Genomic DNA, 21,529 nt, shown 5'->3' on the forward strand with positions numbered 1-21,529 from the left:
AGCATTTTTGTGAAAAATAGAATCTTTTATTTCATAGAGATTGTACATGGCCCTTTTTGCATATAGCCAGGGTTTTTGATGGGGTTTCCTCCTCTTCTGGCCATTTTTGGATGTGCTTTTGGGACTTAGATGTTCTGGGACTTCCAGTCATAACACCTTTTTTTGTGGCAATGCATTTGGCCGACCTTTCCTTAAGCGACATTTCCATCACTGGCCTGTGACTGACCTGTGTCGTATCAAGCAGTTGTGACACCCCTCCCCCCATCAAATCACTGTGGGCCATATTTGGATACCCGGGTGCACACTCATCAGCCTCTAAAAGCAAGTAAGCCATCTGTCCATTTGCTGAAACTGTGAAGTCATTCTCAGTCAGGGTCACAGGACACCTGTTACAGAGCTCCAGCGTGCTACAAATAAATCTGTACTTACAGCAAACACAAGTGCCCCCACCAGCTAGTACTGGACGCTGCTGTGGAAAAGTGAATGGTGGCAAAATTGGATTCCATCATGAAAAATCCCCTCCGTCCCCTCCAGGAGATTCTCTTTTGGATCATAGGTAGCTATGGGCTCATTCCACAGCAGTGTGCTAAGAAGTGCCTCTGGGGGTCGTTTCTGCCCTCTGCTATCAGGCAAGTCAGGGCTTCCATCCAATGTATTTATTAATCGATTAATTGATGAGACGTATTATCTGTCCTGTGAGCCTGTATTCTTGTTTTTTATGTTTCTGCTGTTTGTATGCATTTGAATTTCCCCATGGGAGTAATTAGTAATATCTAATTGAATGTAATATATAAATCAGTGTAGCAAACAGTCTGACGTTAAGAACCTTCTGACCTCGGCTGAGATTGATGAGCTACAGTAGCATGGGCTGAATGTTCTCTTGTTGTCAAAACTTTCTTTATGTTTGTATGAGTGTGCACTGCGATCTGCTAGTCTTTGGTTTCTGCCTTGTGCCTAATGCTACCAGGTACCTTGACCTCTGCCTCCAACCAACCCCACAATTGCATTTTAGTAAAATTAGTGGGTGAAATTCCATTTACAGTAAATCCTCACTGTCTACGGATTCAGTTAGAAAGATTCACTCACATTTCTCAACACCCCCCAAAAAAAATTTCCAAGTGGCCTCATGTGCAGAGATTCAGCAATAACAGGCCTGTGATGCCATTAGTGGGTTGAACACACACCACACCATCTATCTACAGTGCATCCGGAAAGTATTCACAGCGCATCACTTTCTCCACATTTTGTTATGTTACAGCCTTATTCCAAATTGGATTAAATTCATTTTTTTCCTCAGAATTCTACACACAACACCCCATAATGACAACGTGAAAAATTTTACTTGAGATTTTTGCAAATTTATTAAAATAAAAAAACTGAGAAATCCCATGTACATAAGTATTCACAGCCTTTGCTCAATACTTTGTCGATGCACCTTTGGCAGCAATTACAGCCTCAAGTCTTTTTGAATATGATGCCACAAGCTTGGCACACCTATCCTTGGCCAGTTTTGCCCATTCCTCTTTGCAGCACCTCTCAAGCTCCATCAGGTTGGATGGGAAGCGTCGGTGCACAGCCATTTTAAGATCTCTCCAGAGATGTTCAATCGGATTTAAGTCTGGGCTCTGGCTGGGCCACTCAAGGACATTCACAGAGTTGTCCTGAAGCCACTTCTTTGATATCTTGGCTGTGTGCTTAGGGTCGTTGTCCTGCTGAAAGATGAACCGTCGCCCCAGTCTGAGGTCAAGAGCGCTCTGGAGCAGGTTTTCATCCAGGATGTCTCTGTACATTGCAGCAGTCATCTTTCCCTTTATCCTGAATAGTTTCCCAGTCCCTGCCGCTGAAAAACATCCCCACAGCATGATGCTGCCACCACCATGCTTCACTGTAGGGATGGTATTGGCCTGGTGATGAGCGGTGCCTGGTTTCCTCCAAACGTGATGCCTGGCATTCACACCAAAGAGTTCAATCTTTGTCTCATCAGACCAGAGAATTTTCTTTCTCATGTCCTTCAGGTGCCTTTTGACAAACTCCAGGCGGGCTGCCATGTGCCTTTTACTAAGGAGTGGCTTCCGTCTGGTCACTCTACCATACAGGCCTGATTGGTGGATTGCTGCAGAGATGTTGTCCTTCTGGAAGGTTCTCCTCTCTCCACAGAGGACCTCTAAGCTCTGACAGAGTGACCATCGGGTTCTTGGTCACCTCTCTGACTAAGGCCCTTCTCCCCCGATTGCTCAGTTTAGATGGCCAGCCAGCTCTAGGAAGAGTCCTGGTGGTTTTGAACTTCTTTTACTTACGGATGATGGAGGCCACTGTGCTCATTGGGACCTTCAAAGCAGCAGAAATTTTTCTGTAACCTTCCCCAGATTTGTGCCTCGAGACAATCCTGTCTCGGAGGTCTACAGACAATTCCTTTGACTTCATGCTTGGTTTGTGCTCTGACATGAACTGTCAACTGTGGGACCTTCTATAGACAGGTGTGTGCCTTTCCAAATCATGTCCAATCAACTGAATTTACCACAGGTGGACTCCAATGAAGCTGCAGAAACATCTCAAGGATAATCAGGGGAAACAGGATGCACCTGAGCTCAATTTTGAGCTTTATGGCAAAGGCTCTGAGGCTAGGGATCTGCACTGGCAATCGGAAGGTTGCCAGTTCGAATCCCGTCAATGCCAAAAAAGGGACTCTGCTCTGTTGGGCCCTTCAGCAAGGCCCTTAACCTGCAATTGCTGAGTGCTTTGAGTAGTGAGAAAAGCGCCATATAAATGCAAATAATTAAATTTAAATTAAATACTTATGTGCATGCGCTTTCTCAATTTTTTTATTTTTAATTAATTTGCAAAAATCTCAAGTAAACTTTTTTCACGTTGTCATTATGGGGTGTTGTGTGTAGAATTCTGAGGAAAAAAATGAATTTAATCCATTTTGGAATAAGGCTGTAACATAACAAAATGTGGAAAAAGTGATGCGCTGTGAATACTTTCCGGATGCACTCTATCTATCTATCTATCTATCTATCTATCTATCTATCTATCTATCTATCTATCTATCTATCTATCTATCTATCTATCTATCTATCTATCTATCTATCAGTCGTAACAATGTTTCCGTACATGAATCTGCAGAGTGATCATTACCGAGCCTCTAGAGGTGAGAGCTCCAAGTCAGCATATCCTCCTCAGCCCATCTCCCCCCACCATTCACCACCCCGAGCAGGCATCCTGCCAGGAATCTAACCCCATTATTCCCATAAGTTCAGTGCTTCAGTATGTGCAGTTTCCATTTCAGCAGAGTTTTCCAGTAATGTGACAACTACAAATAATTAGAATGAACTGTATCAGTTATTGATACTGGTTACATTTGCCATTCTTCCAAAAAGTAAGAGAAACCAAGAACTGAACAAGCTAAGTAGATCATTGAAATCTGAACTGAAAATGTTCAAAAACACCCAAGCCTACTTGTAGTTTTGTGGTCCACGTCAGGCTGCTCTTCATTGACTGACTGATGTAATATTTCATCAGGCTTAGCTGCCCTTATCTCGGGGTCACAGTGCCCCCTGTGGTCAACACTGCATAATCACAGGAGAAGGTGACATGCTGGAAAACTCAGGACACATAAACACTGGGCTTCGTGCCAAACACATACCAGTGTGGCCGTCAGGGGGGCACATGTCAGGTGTGCGTCTCACGCAAAACACCTGCCATATGATGCAGAAACACTCAGCCTGACCTTCAGTCTCGTGACACATAGCTCTCCAGATGAACACAGCAGATATAATATGATAATATCACACAATGTGGCATGGAAGGCTTGTGATGAGGCAGCTGAGCTGGCTGGGCTGCATGAATAACAATAAAAATCAACATTTACTTTATAGGAAGGAAGTCTGAATGCTAAATAAAGCTTCTGGTCCATTTTGAATGCCATGTAGGGCTATATACAGTATTTTACTGACGTGTAGTGCATTCAGCGTAGTAAATAAAATATATTTAAAAAGCCAGTGAAGTACTTTAAATCTGTAATTAAAATCATAACACTACAAGGTCAGTATTTCTAGTTAGTAATGTCCAGTCAGTTACTTCAGTACAAATTTACAGGGACAGCAACCAACCCCAGAAGGGACACCAACCCCTCATACGGCACATTGACCCAAAGGGTCATTTCAGAATTACCAATTAACATTAAATGGAAAGAAGAACCTCGACAGAAAACCAAAAAGAGAAGGTGGAAACATCACACAGGCAGTGGTCTGGGACAGTATTCAAACCTGAGTCTCTGAAGCTACTAGCACTAACCACTGTGCCGCCATGCAAAAGATTCAATTGAATTAAATTTATTTTTATGTTGTATGCCACAAATTCACCATCCACCCATTTTATGAGCCCTCTGTTATCTTCTCAAAGCCAAGGAGAGCTTAAGTGTATCATTAAAAATATGGACGAACAGCAGTGGCCAGTTATGGTCTACCTGAAATTCCTCATTTTAATTGTTTTGGATTAGGAAGTCTCAAACATGGCAAAATATGTGTGAGGCCTCCTAAAAGAACCATAAAGTTAGGGCCAACCTGATCAGCCTGCCCAAGGACATTCACCCCAAATTTCTCTGACCTTAAAACTTCTAACTGCAGGCTAAATGTCCTGAAAATATAGCAAAAGCTCCAAAAGAGGTGGGATGACCATAAACCTTTGGCTTGTGTGCAAAGGGAAAATGAAAAATCTTCATAAATGAAGAATTTATTAGAAAAAAAAATAAAATACAAGCAAAATGGACTATAAGACATTGTATAAAAGGCAATCCTAATCAAACAAGTCCAAATCCACAGTCCAATCCAGAAAACCAGGGACAACAGCAGCATGAAAAAACAGAAAATCTGATGAAAATAGCCATTGTCACAAACCCCTTCACAAACTGAATGTTCATATCAAGGTGTACCCGCCTCCTAGGGCTTCACCCACAAAGCACAAGGACGACTTGAACATTCAAATGAACAGTACACAATAATAATCTTCACAGAAAATACAGATAATTCAAAAATAAAAGAATAAAACACATAAATACACACTATTACATAACAATGTGTGACTATACTAAATCAAAAATAAATTACTGATTGATTGATTGATTGATTGGCTGTCTAATTAGTTTATGGAGTAGTCTCTTGTTTTATGTTTCAGCCAGCAGCCGCACCACATGTACTTCAGAAGAGGTCACCCTCCTGAGGCATAGCCTGTTCAGGCCCGGCCATTACTTGGATGGGAGACCATCTTGGAAAAGCTTGGGTTGCTGCTGAAAGCGTTGTTGGCAAGGCCAGCAGGGGGCACTTACCCTGTGGATCTCAATGCCCCAGTGCAGTGACAGGGACATTGTGCTGTCCTTCAGATGAATCATAAGACAAACAATGTCCGGACTCTCTGTGGTCATTAAAGACCACCAGGCATCTTTCATGAAGAGTAGGATGTTAGTAATAGTTAGTAATAACTAATGTGTGATGAGTGTACTGGCACAAAATGGCTGCCGTCGCATCATCCAGGTGGGTGCTGCACATGGGTGGTGGTTGAAGTGGCTCCTCCTTCTCTATATAAATAAATATGAGTGTCTTGAAAAGCGCTATGTACATGCAGTGTCTTCTTCTTCTTCTTCTGCCTTATTTGTATTTTAGGTTTTATTATTGTTTCTCTTCATTTTGAAGTATTGTTTTCATTTTTTGTAAATTCTGTTTAGATTTGTTTATTATTTATTTGTCCTTTTTTCTGTGGGTGATATCACTGCTCCTGGGTCTTCCCCTTGCCTTTATATTGAGGTCAGACATTGGACCCCAGCAGTGGATCAGTGAGAATTGTGTGGAGCGTATTATTGCAAAGTATTGTTTTCTTTGTATTTCTGGATTTGGGGATTTTTTTTTTTTGCTTTGTTCTTGATTTTCAACTCTTGGATAACAGACTTGGATTTGTTAGCTTTGGGTTGCCCTTTAATGCTTACTCATTTTTTGGCTTTTGAAACTCATTGATCTTCTTTTTCAACTTTAAATATATTTCTTCATTAAGTAAGATTGCATTTGGGACTTGTCTCTTCAAGCCAGGGGTTTCACCCATTTCTCTCTCTCTCATAAGGCCTTTTGGTGCTTTCTGAACTTTTAGAGCCATTTTAGGCCACTTTAGGCCAAAGTCTGCGGGTAATAGCTGGTGTTATGTTTCACCTAGGACGTGTGGCTGGAGTTCAATGTTTCATGCTATCTCTTTTATGTTCATTTCTGATTATTTTATTTATGTTAATGATACATTTGTTAATTAACAACATTATTCATTGTTTGTGACTTTCCAAGCCTTTCTTATGTGCCTTGTGTTTTGTCGGTGGTTCCCTATCACTGCCCTTTAAAGGCAAGGGTTTCCCACAGTTCCTAGCGGTACAATGTGCTAGGGAGTTGGCCAGTGTCTGTTGTGAATTTTACTTGTGCTTATTGTTATTTCTGGATTTTTGACCTTCTCCTCTGTTTTTTTGACATCAGCCTTGGGTTCTTGTATTGGGACATGGAGCGTTGGGCATAAACGTCCATAGTAACACAGTAACAAATTTGTTTTTATTTTAAGTAATGCAGGTATTTTTACTTTAACAAAGTAAGTGTTACGCTGAGTTACTCATTACATTAAAAAATAATCTGACTATGTAACGCACGTTGGTTTTAACACAGTACCCCTCTATACCGCTGACGGATTGATTCCAACGTTGATCATTTTTTTGACATTTTGTGCTAAGGCTGTTGTGTTCTCTCATGTCTTTCCATGAAACCATTCTTTGTGTAAAATGACTTCACAGTGAAATTATCTACCCACTTAAATGACCAAATTACCCTGTTGTGGAAGTGATTGACAGATGGAAAGGGGGTTTTCAAGCTCAGTGGCTAAGACACTGACCCCAAAAGACATTTGGATGCCAGTTTGATTTCAACTGCTGAGTCACTCAATGATTTGGTAGATCTGTAACAGTAAAGCATCTTCGGATGATGTTATGCACTGAAATGCATGGTATAAAATAATATTTGTTTTTTATATCATACTAGGGGGCTCTGCCCCCTGCTCACTTCGCTTGCCAACCCCTGGTCTTGGGTAACCCGAAATAGATTTGAAAAAGATTATTTATCTCCGTCAATTGTGGTCTTTCGTTTTGAACCCGTGCCTGCTTTGCTTCCGCAGTTTCAGACGCGCGTTGTAGGCGCCTGCATTCTTTGATCTTATCCAGGTGGGCTTGTGTTTGTATCATTGAGCTGTATTGTGTTTGAATTTGATGTAAAGCGTTCAGCGGTTTGTACAATCCCAAGCAGCACATTATTCCTAACTTCACTCCGCAGTAGTGCCACTCACAATAAGGCGGTGACGCCTGCGCCTTTCGTACTATCTTTGTGGACCTGTGGGACCTCCGTAGCCTCTCACGTTTGACTCTGGGGTGCAGCGCAGAATCCTCTTTTTTGTGTGGTTGTGTCGTTAGTGGTAGCTATGGGCGCGTTGTTGCTTCATTTCTCATTCACGTTAGTTGAGCTCCTTCGTTCACGGTGGATACGACTTCGTTTGCGGTTTATGAGACGTGCGCCTGCGCAGTACGTCTCATGGTCCCATCGCCGTGTCCCTGCATACATATCCGGTTTATTCTCGGTTAGTAATATGGATTACATATAGTATGTAATTCTATAGCATGATCAAATAGTAACAAACCTATGTCGTTTGATTTTTGACTCAAACAGTCCGTCTTTATTTTATAAGCACTTTCACAAATAGCCCTATCAGAACACTCTATAAATCATAACACTTCATGGCCTTCCCATACGGGATCAAATACACTGAAAAGGAAGCAGTCACATATCACAGTAAATGGTCCTGTTGTTACGACACGTGTCACTGATCGCCAGAGCAGGGGGAGCAACAGCTGATGAAGTGCTGATTCCTCCATATGTCAGTGAGAGGCTCCTCATATCACAGGCCACAAGTCACTGTCACTTGAGGCATTCAGTAAGAACACAGGGTAAGGGGTCAGAGGTCTGGACACTGAATTGGACTGAGCAGATCTGAGACTCTTAATTTATGCTGTTGCAGTGCATACGTCTGGTGTCAAGACTCTACTTCTCTGTTTTTGGGTGGAGTGTTCTGTCACTGTATAAACAGATTTTTGAAGTTGGTATATAATTACATTTATAGGCGTGTACAAATATTCCACCGTCAGAGCTGCATTTTAGAAAAGCATCATTGGGTTATTTTTATTTTTAAACTTGTTCTGAACTCTTCTCATTCTTCTATTGCTCTTATTTTCCTGCAGCTACCCAACATGTTTGGTAACCTGAGTTCCACCTTGATGTCACTCATGATCGGCTCCTACGCATCTTCAGCAGTCACCTTCCCTGGGATCAAGGTGTGTTGGTCTCGGCTCTTAAGGGGTATTGAGACCCATGGGAGGTGAAGCACAACTCAAAGGCTCTTAAGGGCCTTGGGTTCAAGCTCCAGGAAAAGAGACTATCATAAGGAAATGCTGACCCATTTTCATGTTAATAATTAATGTTCTGTAGTGATTATATAGTTTTATATTGAATTTATATTCTTTCATGGTAATGATTGCATGAGCTTGGAGAGAAATGGATGTATACAGTATGGAATACCCTTTGTGCCAGGCTGAAAAAATGAAATTTCAATTATGAAATAATGACATGAAAAAGAACAGTGATACAGTGGCGTGCAAAAGTATTTAGTCCCCTTGAAAGTCATCGTAATTTTCTTCTTCAGTCAAATATCGACAGAAAATTGTTTATTTGGACTTTGGGAATGCATGGTACAGCATAAGAGTTCACATTCAGAACACTGAATGTACAAACTGTTTGTCATGCAGAAACGTCTGATGACTTCCAAGGGGTTGAATACTTTTGCATGCCACAGTAAATTGTGAATAAAACACAAATTTACATAAAAGTCACTTCCTGCAATAAATATGTAATAAAATGTCATTATTTTGTTTTGATTTTATAATGTACCTACCTTAAATTTATTATTATTTCAAAATGGAATATTTTTTAAAACTTTTTTTTATTTAATAATATGAATTTTCTGAATAGCTTTGTAAATACCGTGGACCCTTGATTTACAAACTCAAGTCGTTCGCGAGGGCTGGTTGTAACTCAAGTTGGTTGTAAGTCAAGACTATTTTTCCCATGAGAAATAATGGAAATGTCCTTAATGTGTTCCGAACCTCCCACAGCAACACTTATTTAACTTTTTTTAATTAAAAAGGGTTGTATAATGTGCATAATTTGCCAAAAACACCAATAATTTTTCTAATATACTAACCAAAAAGTTATAAAAAGTACCTAGCTTACCAGAAACAACAATTTCATACTGTACTCACCATTTAAGTTGACATCTTTGGGTTGCAGGAAGAGAGGAGGAGGAGAATGAAATGGAAGGTGGTTATTGTTTGGAAGGAGTTTCCTTATACAAATCTTTTCTTTGTAAAATTGTTAAGATGGTGGATTTCGACATGTTGAACATATTAGCGAGATCGGTCACACGAACGCCACTCTCATATTTCCACACAATTTCCTTCTTCGTTTTGATTGTGATCGCTTTTTTTACCTTCGTTACCTTCTCTTCCTTCCTTAGCAATTATCGAAATAAATTATATAAATCACTGCACTGACCGAAATTACGTCCACAAACACATGTATCTGGGCTCCAACTGACGCTTACAAACGCTTTCGGCTGTTTGTTTACAATCGCACAAGCGGATACCCGTGACCGCATTCAGGTTGTAACGCAAGATGTTGGTCGTAATTCAAAACAAAAATTTTGGTCGTAAACCAAGTTGTTCGCATGTCAGGCCGGAAGTATATCAAGGGTCGACTATATTTGCACAATCTGTTGTGATGGTTTAATCCAAGGTTGTGGAGTCAGATTTGGAGTTGGAAGCAATTATTTTGTTACTGGAGTCAGAGCATGGGTATCATAGTTTTGATGGGGTGGTATAAGGATTACCCAGGGCCCACTGAGAAAGGGTGGGGTGTGGGGGTCTCGAAGTCTGGAATAGAAAGTTTGTTTTTCGAGTCTTTCTTCTAGACTTTTGATTAAAAATACAGCCTTTTGTTTTTAACTTCTGTATTATATAATATAAAAAAAGCCACAACAGCTTCACTACAGTTTTTAAACCTAGACTAACAGGTTAGGGTTAGGGTGCTATAAAGAAGCCTGACGATTCATGATGTGAGCAAATACCTTGCATCTTGCATGTTATGTGCTTTCAGTCAGTGTAGTAAATGTATGAGTCTAATTACAAACAGAGTAGGGGGAAGCTGGTGGTACAATAAGCTGAAGAGTATATACAATGATCAGCTACAACATTAATACCACCTGCCTAATACTGTGCAGGTCCCCCTCCTGCTGTGAGCCGTCAAGGCCTGGACTCCACAAGACCTCTGAAGGTGTCCTATGGAATCTGATACCAGGACTATAGCGGCAGATCCCTTCAGTCCTGTAAGTTGTGAGGTGGGCCCACCATGAATCAGACTTGTTTTTCCAGCACATCCCACAGACGCTCATTCGGATTGAGATCTGGGAAATTTGGAGATCATGTCAACACCTTGAACTATCTGTCATGTTCCAGAAACCATTCCGGAACAATTTTTTGCAGTTTGGCAGGGGGTGTGTGTGGTCTTCAACAATCTTAAGGGAGGTGGTATGTGTCAAAGTAACATCCACATGAATGCTAGGACCCAAGGCTTCTCAGCTGAACATTGCCAAGAGCATTACACTAACTCCTCTGGCTTGACTTCTTCCTATTGTGCATCCTGCTGCCATCTCTGGCACTGTAAATAATACACACACACCTGGCCCTCCACACAATCTAAAAGAAAATGAGATTCAGCAAACCAGGTCACCTTCTTCCATTGCTCCGTGGTCCAGTTATAACATTTATGTACGCTTTGTAGGCACCTTCAGTAGTGGACAGGGGTCAGCATGGGCACGCTGACCAGTGTGCAGCTACACAGCTTCATACGCAGTAAACTGAGATGCACTGTGATGTCCACTACTACGTTTTTCAGCAATCTGTGCTACAGAATGGGCTAGACTTTGCTCCCCATGCACGCCAATGAGCCTTGGGCGCCCATGACCCTGTTGCCCGTTCACCAGTTGTCCTTCCTCGGACCACTTTTGGTAGGTAATAACCATTGCATTCCAGGAACACCTCACAAGACATGCCATATTGGAGTTACGGTTACCCAGTCTTCTGGCCATCACAAGTTGGCCCTTCTCAAAAGTCACTCAGATCCTTACGCAGGCTACCATTTTTCCAGCTTCCATCACATCACTGTTTGTTCACTTGCTGCCTAATACATCCCACTCTTTGACAGGTGTGCCAGTGTTACGAGATAATCCATGTTATTTACTTCACCTGTCAGTAGTTTGAATGCTGCGGCTGATCAGTGCATACAGTATACTGTATCTCTATATCACTGTATTTTTATTTATTTTATAATTGTCATTTCGTTTATTTCATATTGGCACAAATGCAATTCCATAGTACAGTGCTTCTGCTTTTAAAGAGTACAGTTAGATGAGCAATTCTGGCCATTGTGTGCAGTGTACAGTTCTCTATAATACAGGAGTACAGCAGTAGAGGATATGTGTTTTAAGTTTGTTTCTTTAGAGGAATAAATTGTTTTATTTTCCATCTTCTCAGCTAATATATGATGCAGGCGTGTCCTTCATCGTCATCATGTTTGTCTGGTCAGCACTGGCATGCCTGGTCTTCCTCAACTGCTTCTTAAATTGGCCCGTGGAGGCCTTTCCTGCTCCAGAAGAAGTCAACTACACGTGAGTGATGGTGGGCTCTGAGAGGACTATTACTAAATGGGGATTTTTGGGCAAGTGTAGCTTTGCAGTAACTTGTCTAACGTTAAGAGGAAGAGCTTTGATGCCCACAACATATCAGCTGGTGGCTTACCTGCAAGGCTGAAAGTTCATGTTTAGGTTGATTTATGGAGCCATGCAACACTTTACCACCCTCTGGCACCATGGTTCACAAGTATTAATTAGTCACAAAGTCCTGAATTCTTCTTCGGCCATATAAGAACAAGATCCTTCACCCACCTGTGTGCAAAATGTAAAGCTAGATGATCCAAACTTGTAAATATTAAAACCAAAATCAGTGCTTACTTTTCTAGAGGATGCTGAACTCACAACACGTTTCTCTTTTTTGTCTTTATGCTTCCAGGAAGAAAGTTAAACTCAGCGGCCTGGCACTAGACCACAAAGTGACCGGAGACCGTTTCTACACCCACGTGACTACAGTGGGACAGCGGCTGAGTCAAAAAGCTCCCGGTGAAAATCAGGAATTTCTCTCTTCTCGGGAGAACATTAGCAAAGCCACATCGGCACCAGCAGAGAGTGAGAATGCCATCCCTCCCCTGTCCCTGTCTTGTAGTTTGTCATTCACAAATTCTATTTATTGTTCTTGCTTAGTTTCTTTTTTCTTTTGCCAAAGCTATTCTATTTTTTATGTTTTTGGCACAGCATGTGCAGAAATTCACATGTGACAGCTTCTTCATTAATCAATTAATAATAACAACAACAGCAACAACATTTATTTGTAGAGCACATTTTCATACAAATGGTGTAGCTCAATGAGCTTTACAAGATGAAGAAAGAAAAGTTTATAAAAAATAAAAATAACATCAGGCAATACTAAATTACAAAGAATAAAGTGTGGTCTGAGGGCTGGCAGTACAAAAAAAACAGAAACAAACAAAATCTGCAGGGGTCCCAAGGCTCTAATCTCTTTTTCTCATTTCTAGGTTCTGTGCCCTTCCGTAAGAGTGTCTGCTCACCCATCTTTCTTTGGAGTCTTATCACCATGGGAATGACTCAACTTAGGATCATATTCTACATGGGGGCCATGAATAAGATGTTGGAGTTCCAGGTCACTGATTGGAATGAACACAGTGAGTTGAAACACACTAAAATCATTAGAGAGATAAAGGAGATCAGATAAAGGAGCAATATGCATACGTGAAACGATTATATACACTACCAGTCAAAAGTTTGGGGTCTCCCAGGAATTTTCATGTTTTTAATAGATACCTTTTTTTTATCAAGATACCATGAACGTGATTTAAAAATATAGCCAAAGTATTATTACAACAACAGCAATTTTTTGTGTTGCCCAAAATCACACAAGGAGTATCGCAATGGGCTTTAACAGGCCTTGCTTGTTGACAGCTCCCTGTGCCTTGACTCCCTAAGGAGACAAGAAGAAACTCCCCAAAAAAAAACCCTTGTAAGGAAAAAATATTCGGATGTGAGCGTCAGTAGGCTTTGCACCCTAGGAACCAAATTACCCCAACTATTCTATAACATTTCATTTCTATGGAGTGACAAGTCACACTTCTCTGTTTGGTAGTTAGATGGACTAATCTGGTATGGCAGGAGAGCGTTACCTGCCTGACTACATTGTGCCAGCTGTGAAGTTTGGTGGAACAGGTTTAATGGTGTGGGGCTGTTTTTCAGTGTTTGGGCCAGGCCATTTACTGCCAGTGAAGGGCAATCTTAATGCTATGGCATACCAAGACATTTTGGACAATGCTATGCTTCTAACTTTGTGGAAACAGTCTGGGGAAGGCCCTTTTCTGTTCCAGCATGACTGTGCCCCAGTGCACAAAGCAAGGTCTGTAAAGATGTGGCTGGATGAGTTCGGTGTGAAAGAACTTGACTGGCCTGCACAGAGCCCTGACCTCAACTCCAATGAACACCTTTGGGATGAACTGGAATGGAGACTGTGAGCCAGGCCTTCTTATCCTCATATTAAAGTCTATAGATTTGAATTGAAAGTCAGGCACTATATGATAGATAGATATGAAAGGTGCTATATGATAGATAGATAGATAGATAGATAGATAGATAGATAGATAGATAGATAGATAGATAGATAGATAGATAGATAGATAGATAGATATGAAAGGCGCTATATGATAGATAGATAGATAGATATGAAAGGCACTATATGATAGATAGATAGATAGATAGATAGATAGATAGATAGATAGATAGATAGATAGATAGATAGATAGATAGATAGATAGATAGATAGATATGAAAGGCGCTATATGATAGATAGATAGATAGATAGATAGATAGATAGATAGATAGATAGATAGATAGATAGATAGATAGATAGATAGATAGATAGATAGATAGATAGATAGATAGATAGATAGATAGATAGATAGATAGCACTTTGAGTACTTCTGGTTGACCCCAAACGTTTGACTGGTAGTGTATATATACTTTTATATATTAGTAATGGGGTTGAGTTGTTGATAAATCAATTCATGGAATCTGCTTTGAATTCTAAATGCATAATCAAGAAATGGGCTGCAGCATTGTTTGAAATGCTCCTCACCTGTCAGGCATCTTATTGCCATGTAGTTGTAATGATTGTGGGGTTTGGGGCACAGTACTGTAGCTTTCATTTTTATTCCTTTATTTTGAGTATTCTTGCTGCTGTTAGCGTTGTTTGCTTATATTTTGACCGCCATTTTGTTTATCACAGCAGCCATATACTGGTCAGGTGGCCATATTGTTGTCGGCAACATGCTCCAGTCTGCTGCGAAGTGATGTCCCAAAATAAATTGGAATAAATAGGATGGCAGCATGGACAATTTTGGATTGTGTGTCAAAAGAATTTCATTGTCACAACTCCTTTCTAAAGAGCTCTGGGGAGCTGAAATGTTTAAGTGTGTTTTTTTTTACAAATTCATGAAGTCACATCCGATCCCCTTCATAGACACATCGAGAATCGTAGAAACGAATATTTACTATTATTCGAATATTTTGTATTATTCCTTACGCTTTGAATGCTGATTGACATGTTCTTTCCTTTAAAGGTCCTGAGAATGTAAGGATTGACGTCAAAGAGACAGGTGAGTTTTAAGAGGATTTAATAATGACCTCCAATCAAATGTGTTGTCTTGTATTTAGGAACACGGTGGAATGAGTCGGCAGTGTTCCTTCCATTGCAGCTCCTGTTACATCTTCTGAACACCAGAGGGTGTAGCAGCACCCCAAACCCCCCAACACGGTCCAGAGTGTTTATTCCACAGACTAACTCCACAGGGTTCCAGTTTCCTCCTTTTCCGGCTGCACAACAAAGTTTTTCCTTCTCCTTTCCACACCTCCCTGGTATCCTCATCCACCTCCTCCCGACTCTGACTACTCATGCAGGAAACCCGGCTTCTTTTATGCCACAGCAATACACACTGGAAGCACTTCTGGGTCAGGTGGAAGCCCTTCAAGGAAGGTATAACGATTATCATGCAGCTCCCCCTGGTGGTCTCAAAGAACCTTCACAGGATTGTCCCATGGGACTGTACTTCCCAGCCTGCCATGTGGGTATCCATATGGGTGTTCCACCAGTGGGATGCTGTCACTATGTGTATATAGGAACAGGGACACCCTCTAATCTTCAGACCCCCACTCATCCTGGTCGAGACCAGTCCATCCCTTCCCAGCAAGCAGCCAGCTCCCATCCTAGTCGGGATGCCGGCCCATCCAGCTTGACACTCACAATCTGCATTAAAGTAATCAGCAGGACAGATTTCATTTCCTGATCTTGTAATCTTAAAGGATTCCTGCCTAATGTAAGCACCTCTTTAAATAACTAAGAATAAGCTTAAAAAATTTCACTTGCTAAACCCGTGACACTCCTCCTCACAGCTGTCATTTCATCGATCCAGTGTCCTGGTTCAAAACCTGCATATAGTGGTCTGTATGGTGCACAGACTCCCCTTATCTGTGTGAGTTTTTCCAGTTGATAATCCAGTCTTTCTCCCAACATCCCCAACGATGTCCCAGTTAAGCTAACTGTCAGTTCCTAACTGTCCCTGTGTGAATATAATGGGGGGCTCTGTGACGTCTTTTTGCCCAGTGCTGCCCGGATTAGACTCAGATTAGACTAGTCCCACCTCAACCCTAAACTGGATCAAACTGGATCAGCAAGTGGGTTTAGAATGTTAATTATTTTCTTCTGTCTGTTGGTTTTGCCTTTAGTGTCATTCTACTCTTCCACCTTTGGAACCCTACAGCTCCTCTGCTTGGTCACCTGCCCTCTGATTGGCTACATCATGGACTGGAAGATGAAGGAATGTGTGGAAAATTTACCTGCCGGAGGCGATCAGGTGGAAGTCAAAGAGGAGTAAGTGGGGAGTCATCAGTCTCCTTCTTTCACTGGTTAGGGGGTATTGTGAGAAAATGGTGAAGATCTTGGGTTTTGTACTGTGATCAACGCCTAGCATGTACACTCACCGGCCACTTTATTAGGTACACCTTGCTCGTACCCGGTTGGACCCCCTTTTGCTTTCAGGACTGACGTAATCCTTCATGGCATAGATTCAACAAGGTGCTGGGAACATTCCTCATGGATTTTGGTCCATACTGACATGATAGGATAGCATCACACAGATGTGCAGATTTGTTGGCTTTACATCCATGATTCGATTCTACCATTCCACCACATCCGAAAATCTCTCTACTGAATTGAGATCTGGTGACTGTGACGGCCATTTGAGTGCAGTGAATTCATTGTTATGTTCAAGAAACCAGTTTGAGATGATCTGAGCTTTGTGACTTGGCGCTGGAAGTAGCCATTAGGTGATGGGTACCCTGTGGTGATAAAGGGATGGACATGGTCAGCAACAAAACTCAGGTAGGCTGAGACATTTTAAAGATGCTCAGTTGGTACTAAGGGGCCCAAAGTGTTCCAAGAAAATATCCCTCAAACCATTACACCATCAAAACCAGCCTGAACTGTTGATACAAGGCAGGAAGGATCCATGCTTTCATATTGTGGATGCCAAATTCTGACCCTGCCATTCAAATTTTCCACTCTTCTATTGTCCAGTTTTGGTGAGCCTGTGGGAATTGTAGCCTCATTGCCTGTTCTTAGCCGACAAGAGTGGCACCTGGTGGGGTCTCCTGCTGCTGTAGCCCACCTGCTTCACGGTTCAACGTGTTGTGTGTTCAGAGATGCTCTTCTGCGTACCTCGGTTGTAACGAGTGCTTATTTGAGTTACTGCTGCCTTTCTATCAGCTCAAACCAGTCTGTCCATTCTCCTCTGACCTCTGGCATCAACAAGGCATTGTCACCCAGAGAACTGCTGCTCACTGGATATTTTCCCTTTTTCAGACCATTCTCTGCAAACCAGGGGTCTCCAACTCCAGTCCTGGAGAGCTACTGTGGCTGCAGGTTTTCATTTTAACCCTTTTCTTAATTAGTGACCAGAGTTTGCTGCTAATTAACTCTTTGCCTTCATTTTAATTGATGCACAACTTAAGACTCAGGCCCCTTAATTATTTCTTTTTTTCCTTAATTAGCAACCAAACAATATGAAGACACAAAAAGAACCAACACATAAACAACAACTTGTGTCCATCACACAATAACTGAAAATAAAGAAAGGTGAAGGCCTCAGTAATGTTGATCTGCTCAGGTCCACAAAACATTTTAACAGCCAGCACTCTTAAAAAAGAAAATCAACAGTTTGGAAATGTCTGCCACAGCAGAATAAGCACCATGGAATTAAATAACGGCTTTAATTAGCAACCGGAATTGGCTTCAGATTAAGAAATTGAATGAAGTGAAGTTGGCTGGTGTTTGAGGCCCTAACTTAGTTGGTCATCTGTTAGCTCACTTCACATCAAATTTATGTTTAGGTGCCATTTAAGGATAAAAAAATCAATTCAGTAGTCAGAGTCTCAAGAAAAGACCATTAAAATAAAGGGAAATAGTTAATTAGCAGCATAAACTGGTCACTAATTAAGACAAGACTTAGAATGACAACTTGCAGCCACAGTAGCTCTCCAGGGACCTCATGTATAACGCCATGCGTAGAACTCACACTATAACATGGCGTAAGCACAAAAGCGGAAATGTGCGTATGCACAGAAAAATCCAGATGTAGGAATCTGTACGAACGCAAACTTCCACGTTCTTCCGCTACATAAATCCCGATCAGCATGAAAAGTAACGCACGCGCCTTCTGTCCCGCCCCGCCCCAACTCCTCCCAGAATTATGCCTCTTTGAATATGCAAATCGATATAAATAGCCTTCTGTGAAAAGACAATGGGAAAAGCACGGGGGAAAATATAAGAATTTCAGCGAATACCAAGTGGAGGCAAAGGAAAAACGTACTATTTGTTGGTTTAAACAGTGGTATAATCAACAAAAGAAAGTTGATCGAGTGACAGAGTGTCGGAGAAACTCGAAAGCTCAAGTTCACAAAGTCGCACAGTGCCCGAAATAAAAAAGAAATCACATATCAAAGTTGCTGTGAAAAGGCGAGTCGTAGCCCACCGTCTGAGTGTCATATGAAAGCTTATTAGGGTACAGACAAAAAAAATAGGCACACAGTGGGAAAAAAGCACGAAATGTCAACTTTAATCTCAAAATTTCCACTTTAATCACGTAGTTAATTTTGCCATTAAAGTAGAACATCATAAACTTCATCTTAAAATCGTTTAGTTTACTAGTTTCTCAAATCCCATTGTAACTAAAGTAGCACATGAAATGCTTTGTTCTGTATTTGATCTTCTATGTGCTCTGTGTGTGAATCACTACCTGCTTCTTAAACGGGCTTTCTCTTTCTCCAGACACATAATCCATTACATTCATGATATTACGGCTCTCTGAATAATTAAAATACTGAGATGTATACGTGATATCTTTTTCATGATGATAGGAATGAAAGCATGTTATTAAACATGGGAACACGGTGGCGCAGTGCTTGTTCATGTCTCACGTAAGAGGCTTGCTGCGCCATGCGTGACCTTCGATGAAATAATTTATCACAGCAGTACTGTCTCCTTCAAACTTACTAACCTCCAATTCCTGTCCTTACTTTTCTTTCTCCAAATACCTAATCGCCACACAATCAGCTCTGTAATAGACGTTAAGCCATTTGTAAGTTTAGAACGCCGATTCTTCAAAACTTTTAAGGAATATTGAAATATCTTCATAGTACATGTTTAATTATTCTATCCGTCTATCCTTCCAGTGTCGTGTCAGCACCAGCAAGAACACAACGCAATGCAGGAACAATCCCTGAACTAGATAGCGCTGAGGCACCGTTTCTTCACATGTTTAATTATTAACAATACAGATTATTTAAATGAAGTTAAAGTTTTATCTGTATAATATAATCAACATATTTTGCTGCATTTCATCTTAAAAATGATATTGTCATCATATGTAAATACGTGCTTTATAAAGTGGCGCAGGTTGTGCAATATTATAACTGTAGTGCAAGTTTCCAGTGAGGTAATTGTACTTATAAGTACAAACAGTTCTACAAGGAGCACTTGATAGACTGATTGAGTGCGTTTAGAGTTCTTGGGATGAAACTTTTTCTAAACCGCGAAGTCCGTACAGGGAAGTCTCTGAAGCGTTTTGCGGTGGCTGAGGCAGTGTCTGCTTCATGCTGTATACTGATAATTCTCTTTGACACTGGGTGCCGCCAGTCTGCAAAACCGAGCGGAGAAATTGCGTATGCCAGGGTATGAGGTACTGTGGAAATGTGCGTGGCTTTACGCCAAGTTTACGTTTTATACATCGCAATTTGAGCGTGGAAACGTTCGTACGCAACATTTCTGTGCGTACGTACCGTTTATACATGAGGCCCCAGGACTGGAGTTGAAGACCTCTGCTGTAAACCCTAGAGATGGTTGTGCGTGAAAATCCCAGTAGATCAGCAACTTCTGAAATATTCACACCAGCCCGTCTGGTACTAACAGCCACATTCAAAGTCACTTCAGTCCCCTTTCTTTCCCACTCTGGTGCTCGGTTTGAACTTCAGCAGGTCGTTTTGACAATGTCTACAGGCCGAAATGCAATGAGTTGCAGTCACGTGATTGGCTGATTAGATATTTGCATTAACAAGCTGTTGAACAGGTGTACCTAATAAAGTGGCCAGTGCTTGTTAGTGGAAGTTTACTTTTTTAAGTGAATTTTGCCTTTTTCTAGTCTTTGGGAATATTATTTGCATCTTTGGTCCACGTTTGGAGAGATCCTCTAAACCACTAGGTGGTAGCGTAGCAATCCCTTAAAGTGCAAGTGGAGCCTAATGTCCTGTTACGGAGCAGAAATGGCTTGAAAGACTGCAAAGGGTTCTGTAACTATGTATGTATGTAGACATAGGAGACCCTGGTGGCACCACGAGGAGCTTAACACAAGGGCCACAGTCACCTCTAGGGTTTGTTTCTGCCATTTTTTAGATTTTAGTGAATTCCCCACACCCTCCCTAAAACTGAGCTAATTTGGTGAATGGATGGATGGTTGCCAACGTTTCTCAAAGTTAGTGAAAGACCTTTAAATGGAAATGAAAATTAACTTAACGGTCAAGTATTCCAAGTTCATGCTTTTTTTTTTCGGATTTGTCCAGGAGTTACCCAATGCAATTTGTTTTCACAGGTGGTGGAGTGCTTAGCACTGTTGTTGCACAGATTTGCAGTGCTGCGTTCAAAACCCCACGTGGTCCTGTTGAGTCTGTCCATTCTCATTAAGTCTGTGGGGTTTTTCCTCTCACACTTCAAAGATATGCATGTTAGCAGTGGCTCAGAATGAGACTGATGGAAGAATATAGGCTTTGTCTTTGCAACATGGTGGCTTCTAATTTGGGTTATCCGCTAGCTAATGTTGACCACAGGGCTCTTGCTTAATCATTTCTTTTCAGAGTTGTTTGCTTTAACATCTGGCTCAGTGAACTGAACTGCTTCTGCTTTACAGGTCAAGCAGTCCTAAGCCTCGTCGATATCGTAAGATTCAGAAGTTGACTAATGCCATGCGGGCATTTACCTTCACCAACTTGCTGTTGGTGGGCTTTGGCATTGCCTGTCTGATTAACAACTTACATGTGCAGGTGAGAGATTTGATGGTTACCCTGGGTGAGATATGTAACGTGTCAATTAGCAGTTAGCAGTTTACTAATCCAATCAGCAGTGAAGACTTTCCTTTTTTGTATCTTTCTGGATAACATTTGTTCATTACTTCAAGGCTAAACTGATTTTGCACTTTCTGCTGCACTTTCCATGAACTGTTAGGCCAATTCACTCATTTCACTTCACCAGTTTGCTATGGAAGATTATTCATGCCAAAATTAAATGCAATCCAACACGTTAACTAGATTGGGATGTATACGCATGCAGTACATTTAACTTTGGCATGGTTTTCTTGTGTCATAATTAAAAACATATCAACAAACAATTGACGCAATTTTCCTGTCAGTTTAAAATATAATACAAGTGCATAGTGCGTTTTTTCATTCCTGTCCAAAGATTGCGTGTCGTAACTAAAGGCAAAAACATTTCAATTAGGAGCAGGAGGGTGCGTTACGTTTCAATTCAGCATTAAATGTATTGAACTGACCAATCAGCATCAAGAGGTGGGGCAAAGGGTGTCAACAGTTAAGTGAATTCTGCCCACCCAATTTCTGTACCAGCTAACCCAATTCA

The 21,529-nt window shown here is 41.2% G+C and overlaps 1 protein-coding gene across 1 annotated transcript in view; it reads left to right on the forward strand.

Moving 5' to 3' along the window:
• The window catches only part of slc43a1b (solute carrier family 43 member 1b), a 56,323-nt gene that overhangs the window by 26,365 nt on the left and 8,429 nt on the right, over window positions 1-21,529 (forward strand). Inside the window, exons 6-12 of the mRNA XM_028812243.2 lie at window positions 8,306-8,398; window positions 11,711-11,844; window positions 12,245-12,417; window positions 12,825-12,971; window positions 14,913-14,948; window positions 16,075-16,219; window positions 20,805-20,937. Of these exons, the coding sequence (XP_028668076.1) occupies window positions 8,306-8,398; window positions 11,711-11,844; window positions 12,245-12,417; window positions 12,825-12,971; window positions 14,913-14,948; window positions 16,075-16,219; window positions 20,805-20,937 (861 nt within the window). The remainder of the gene's footprint in view (window positions 1-8,305; window positions 8,399-11,710; window positions 11,845-12,244; window positions 12,418-12,824; window positions 12,972-14,912; window positions 14,949-16,074; window positions 16,220-20,804; window positions 20,938-21,529) is intronic.

Source organism: Erpetoichthys calabaricus, chromosome 10, assembly GCF_900747795.2.
Source record: "Erpetoichthys calabaricus chromosome 10, fErpCal1.3, whole genome shotgun sequence".
NCBI classification, from domain to species: Eukaryota; Metazoa; Chordata; class Cladistia; order Polypteriformes; family Polypteridae; genus Erpetoichthys; species Erpetoichthys calabaricus.